The 6614-nt window shown below is 32.9% G+C and overlaps 1 protein-coding gene across 1 annotated transcript; it reads right to left on the reverse strand.

Moving 5' to 3' along the window:
* Positions 1 to 1213: 1213 nt before the first annotated feature.
* Positions 1214 to 4900, reverse strand: LOC115992190 (shikimate O-hydroxycinnamoyltransferase-like). Its single transcript, XM_031116278.1, has 2 exons — positions 4404 to 4900; positions 1214 to 2495 (listed from the first exon to the last, which is right to left on the reverse strand). The coding sequence occupies exons 1-2, from the start codon at positions 4845 to 4847 to the stop codon at positions 1521 to 1523; spliced, it is 1419 nt and encodes a 472-aa protein (XP_030972138.1). The 5' UTR covers positions 4848 to 4900; the 3' UTR covers positions 1214 to 1520.
* Positions 4901 to 6614: the final 1714 nt, after the last annotated feature.

The raw sequence follows: 6614 nt of genomic DNA on the forward strand, positions 1-6614 counted from the left end.
AGACGTTGCTTTTTGCCTAGCATAGACTATAGAACCTATAGACTACATGTGTATTTATATATATATATATATATATATATATATAGGGTCATGCTAACAAATACCCTTAGGGCACTCGTTAACAATTCATTTTAGGAAAGTTTTGACATCATTTTTATGAAAAATAAAAAAATCTGTCAAAACATTAATTATTTTTTTTTTCTTTTCCCATAAAAAGTTTCTTTAACTGGATTATTAACTAGTGCTCTAATGGCACTTGTTAGCATTTCTCATATATATAAGGAATCGAAAAGTACATAAGCTTTTTACTAAAAAAATAATAGAAAAAGACTCATCTATAACACGAGATAGATTTTATTTTTTATTTTCTATATTTATGGGCTATATAACACGAGATTTAGACTTTGAAAAACAGGCATTAATAATTATTTAGGAAAATAGTTAAAATTATTATAAATTTTAACTACATAATACTTATAAATTGATATAACAAAAATATAATGGTGTCACTTAAACAACATATAATAAATGAATTAATGTTTGAATAACTATTTTTATAATTAATGATACAATGATATATAAGATTTATTTAGTAAAATTTGTAGTTTCAATAACATCACTCTTTATTTGTAATATTCTTAATTCCTATTATTTTGTATCTTTAAAAAAAATTCCTATTATTTTAATGAATCATAATGCTCTTTATATATCATAATATATGTGTATAGCACGAAAATTGCACCTTAAAAACGTGGCTATATGAAATCATATAACCATAGCAGCTGTTATCATTTTTGCTTGTGATAGACGGTAGACAATGGAAGGCGCATCGAAATTTCATTTATGAATGTAAAATTAATAAATGAAGAAAAAGAAGAAGAATTGAAAGAGTTGAGAGAGTAGTCAATTAATTTTATTAATGATAAAGAGATGGTGGGTTGGTACATTGATTTTTTTTTTTTTTTTTTTTTTTTGCCGGGGGCTTGGCGGAGTGGGTAAGGCTCGTTCACTTCGTGCAGCACACCTAGGTTTGAATCCCGCTGCCCGCAGGAGTCCGTTGGTGGACATCCTAAGTGGGGTTGACCCCCCACACGGTCTGGTAGGAAAACGGGTTGCACCCATGCCGGACCGGCGCCCTGCCGGGGGTGTAATATAACCATAAAGGCCCCATTTTCTTTAACCAAAAAAAAAAAAAAAAAAAAAAAAAAAAAAAAAAAAAAAAATGAAGGTAATTACAAACAGTAGATAAAGATTGCCATCATAATATATATACAACAAATTAAAGATAAAGGTTGCGAACGATTGTCCACTCCCACTAGGCATTGAGCGCACTTAGTTACATACATAAGTACGCATATGACTTCCAAGCTTCCAACCCCACCATTTGAAGCCGTCCAAATTGAACAAAGCACGACAAAGAAATTAAATAGCACACCTAATCCTATATATATATATATATATATATAGCTGAATTTTGTAGCACAAGAAAACATAATTTAATTTTGATTATATAAGGCAAATTATTCTTTGTTGGAACGTTGGAGATAATCAAAAGTTAATGGTCTAAAGAGATGAGCAGCTTCAGTCTCTATCAACTCCACTTGGCCTTTCAAGAGGTGCATGTACACAACCCAGTCACAGTTGCAACTTGGACTCGGCATTGGCATCACATACCCTGAGTCACCTCCCCATGGAAAATGGTATGACCCAAATAATGGCTTGCCCCATCCGAAATCCACCTTTGACTCTGGGAACCTTTGCCCTGATGATACCACAAAAGCTGGCCCATCTTCACTCCTACTGCAATATATCTTAGCCAACCCTGGCACTGGACGATGAGACTCCACCCAATCTATGAGCCCCAAGAAATGTTCCTTGCTCACTGCACCATCCAAGAATTCATGAACTTCATTTGCCACATAACTCAATGGATTTTCATTAATCTCATTTACATCCTTGCCTCCATAAGGTATGGATAGCACATTTCCAAAGTAAGAACCCATGAGTGAAGCTTTGTCTATATCTCCATCACTTAACCTTGTCCTACCATCCACAACAATGCCCATTTTGGTTACCTTTTTGTCCACATTGTTAAGAATAGCATGTTTAGCAACCATCTTCCACAAGAAGGCACTAAAGGACTCTAGTTTAGTCCTCCTGCAACCATTGGTTGTGGTAGCTAGTGATTGGAGCAGGTTGAGTTGGTCAGCCTTAATGTAGTATATGCGGCTAATAAGATAATCATCACCAGGTTGTGGGTCTTTGGGTGGAGGCAATGAGGTCACTGGAACATACATGTCGTTCAAAGATGGATGAATTGAACCAGGGCGTCTAGGATTGAGTAAAGAACGACGAAAACATGGCACCGTAGAGATGGGTTTAGACTGAGCCATCTCAGCCCATGACACAAGAAATAGGTTGGCCGAGTAGGCGTCTGCAATTCTATGGTCAAACGTGCACGCCACAACCAACCCACCACACTTGAGCTCGGTTGCCTGCATATTCCAAATACAAAACCAAAATGTATCTATTAGTATTTATTTTTTTACTACGTGCCTTGTCAAACATTTAATATTTGACTAATTCGTCCTCACCAAATCCATGTACTTGTTGCGTTTATTTGGACTGGTTGCTGTTTTAATTTTAACAAAGTTATTGGGTTAGTAGGCTATGACTTTCGGTGTATAATAATTTATATCAAAAGGAACCTTTATTTTTTAATTAATTTTATTCTTTTTTTTTCTCTGAAATTTGATTAATTTATGAAGTTTGTTAGTCCTACATGTATAATAGATTCCATTTTTTTATTACCAAAAAAAAAAATCCATTTTTTTACAGCTTGTTTTTCTAAATAGTTAATAATAATTAACTCTAGCAATATCACGTGTGTGAAAACAATGCCTTACTTTTGACAAATTCAATTAAAGTGAGTAAAAACAAAAAATATTAACAATAACATGAAATTTAATTTCTTTTACCAAAAAAAAAAGAATAATATTAAATTTCATGTTTAACATAGTTCAATAACAATAACTATCTCATATATTAAATATGTGCATATTTTCTTTTATAGTGTGTAGACTTTATAAACACATGAAACCTACACATTACTAGGGAGGGTACATATATCCCACATATAAGATATTTTCTTATCCATAACAGTTTACCTCTTATTTTCTTCTATAGCTTGGCTCCATTATTTAGGGGATTTTTCTTTCTTTCCTTTTGGTGGATCAAATTTAAATATAATTTTGAATTATGGAAAGAGAAAAGCAAGTGGACAAAATACGATGGTATTGAATGTTAAGTTTTCCATACAAGCCAGAACGATTAGAAAATAAAACAATTTATGAGTTATTGTTCAATATCACAAACCATATAATTTAATTTTCACCCTAAAAAAAAAATATAAATTAATTTTAATTAAAAAACTGAAAAAATAGACACATAAGAAATAGTAGCTAGGTTTTGTTGAAAGCAATTATTGACCATGATATAATTGAAGCGGCAAATTAAGGTACGGTGCGGCATGCCGGCATGGTTTAGAAACAGTGGCAGACTGAAACTACGAATATCCGTACAATCCAAATGAAAGGTATCATTCAAAGTTTCAAAACCAGCAGTTTTTATTTGGGAAGAACCCAAAAAGTAAAACGCATCTTTTTCATATTAGTTTCTTGTGAGAGGACGGTACGTCAAACTTTGATCAGCCGCCTAATTTCGCATTATATGTAAAGATAGATTCTTTTGAAAAATATTCTACTATTAAATACATGCAATCATGCGAGAGTGAGAGTAATAATACACACCCCCACGAGATGCCTAAACAAAGACAAGGAATATTTCTGATTTAAAAATATAAAAAAATTAATACTACTCTACTTCATTAAAAGTGGTTTTAATTAAGATAAAATCTATTTTTGGTTTTGATCTATTTATTTATAAATAGATAATCATAAATAAAATTTAAAATAAAAAAAGGCATAATGTTTCTTTCAAAGTAGTTTCAAAAACTATTCTCATTTCTTATTATTTAAGATTTTTAGTTCATCGCAAAATACTCTACTGGCTATTAAAATTGAATTGTTTGCATGTAAAATTATGTGGCTAGCATCTTCCAAAACACATTTTAGGGAGAAAAAAAAAAAAAAAAATATATATATATATATATATCCAAAAAAAGTTTCCAGGATTTTCTCCCTTTAAAGGGTTCGTTTGAGATGTATTAGGGGTTGGAGAAAAAGATTGACGTTATAATGTGATAGGGACGTTTCATACGCTAAGATAATTTTCGTTCTAGCAGGAGCCAAAAATATTACCGCTCTGTGCGTGTGGGTGTCGGTGTGCGTGTGCGTGTGGGGGGTGTACGTGAATATATTGGGAATAAGAAACACGTGACGAACCTGGACAGCGAGCACACCATGCTTCTTCTTGGGCACAAGTTTGCCTTCAATGGTGTCATCAGGGTTATAAAAGTCGAGGTCTTTAAGCTCTGCCTCAGCAAAAGCTTCGACAAAGTCCACACCACGGTTATTGCAAAGAATCTCAGGTTCACCAACAGGGTTTGACACCACCTCACCAGCAAAAGCATAGTATGTCACGAGAGCTTGGGCCAAGGCCTTCTTAAGAACCCCAACCATGGAGCCAAAATTATTAGAGAGGTCCTTTCCCAATGAGCTGGTGTTCTTCTTGTAACAGAAAAACACACCCACATCAACTGGGGGTAGAAGCAAGTCTAGGTTGGATAGTGGTAGCCAATGCTCTTGCAATGGCAGAACTGCAGCCACAACCTCCCTCTTGCTCACTTTCACAATCAACTCTCTTCCTCCTCCTCCTTCTGAACCCATGTTTACAGAGAGAAAGAGAGAGAGCAGGAAGAGACTATAAGAAAATAGTTTTGAAATATGATTGATGGGGTTTGATAGGGGAGTGGATATATAGAGGCCCCTGTGTGGGACTGTGTGTGACATTTTTCTTAATTAATCATTTAGTCAAGGTAGGCTTTTGTAGAATAGAAATGTATTACACCTAGGAAAGAGCTATGCAACAACTAAGCCAACTACCCAAAATCAATTTGGACATGCATCTTTTTTTCTTTCTTTTTTTCTTTTTTTTTGGGGTAAACTTTTTTAAATCTTTTCTTCTTATAAACATTTTTTTCTTTTGGTAAAAGCGGAAATCTTTTAGCTAGTAGAGCTAGAAAATAGAAATATGAAATACAAGACAGTTTGTATAAATAAAAGAAAAAGGTACACACGACAGTGGCTGATTGTTCAAAACAAAGACAAAGCAAAGGCTTTGGCTTCTCCAACATGCATGGGATGGCACTTATTTACAGCCCTTGCGATACCAACAAAGTAACTGCCCTGTTTAAAAAATCAATAATATAAACAAAGAAAGCAAAGGTGTATAATTTAATTTGGACCCTTTCTGCATATTTGTATAATTTTATATACCTAGCTTAACAAGGACTCACTCTCATCAACCAAAAAAAAAAAAAAAAAGACTCACTCCACTTACAACCACCTGATCGCCAGATTTAATCCAAACTTTGGAGAATCTCACTATCAGTTACACGGGTTTAACTTATTTTCAGTACTTTTTTAACTAGATGTCTTATTTTGTTTTAAATACACAATAGCAAGTGAGAGTGGACTTTAATCTCTATCTTTTATTTAGTTAGTGGGCGATGTAACAATTTCTTATTAAAACAAAAGGAGATTTCAGTTAAAAAGGTATTGGAGATAAGTTAAACCCTAACTACACTTAGACTTATAATAAACTTTTGAGTCGCAATTTTTAACTTTTTTCATAACTTTGATGTGATAAATTATAAGTAATTGTTTATTGCTTTCATATTGTTTGCCATTTTTTTTTTTTCACAACAGAGAAATTGCATGACAATACTTGCACTGTCTACTTTATTATTGTTGTTTTGTTGTCCAAAGAAACAATAAAAACTCTAGGAAAAATGTTAGGGACACAAAAAAACAAATTACTTGCTAACATGCCAAGTTTTGATTAGACTAAATCACTTTTATATGAGTCAACCACTCACAATTTTTTTATAACACAATAAGTCTAGATATGCAATAAATTTTTTTAAAAAAATATTCCCTAATGTCTTCATGATAGGCGGTGATTGTTATTCAATTAAGTAATGTTGGTGCATACTAAAAAAAAAGCCACATCAAGCCACATCGTCAATTATGTAAATCAACTTCAAAAACTACGGGGATATTACATCAAAGAAGTGACTCTGTAGGAATATTGCAAATTTCATTACATAAATTTTACAAACCAATATGTCAACTTTTAAACATTATACAAAAATCACCAATCACATTTATTTTCATGTTAATTTGTAAATCATTTATCATAAAATTTATAGTAATTTAAATTTTTTTTCTAAAGAAAAAAAAAAAGGTTTGAAGAGTAGTCTACATGTAACCAAATCATGTTTAGGAAAGTTATATATATGGCTCATCCTCACAGTTAGAGGTGAGGTTAGGTTTGGGGTATTTTCCAACCCGACTCAACTTTCTTAAATCGGAAAATCTCCAACCTAACTTGAAGGCATTGGTGGAGTTGTCAAATCAAGGAAGGGAAATTTT

Source organism: Quercus lobata, chromosome 5, assembly GCF_001633185.2.
Source record: "Quercus lobata isolate SW786 chromosome 5, ValleyOak3.0 Primary Assembly, whole genome shotgun sequence".
NCBI classification, from domain to species: Eukaryota; Viridiplantae; Streptophyta; class Magnoliopsida; order Fagales; family Fagaceae; genus Quercus; species Quercus lobata.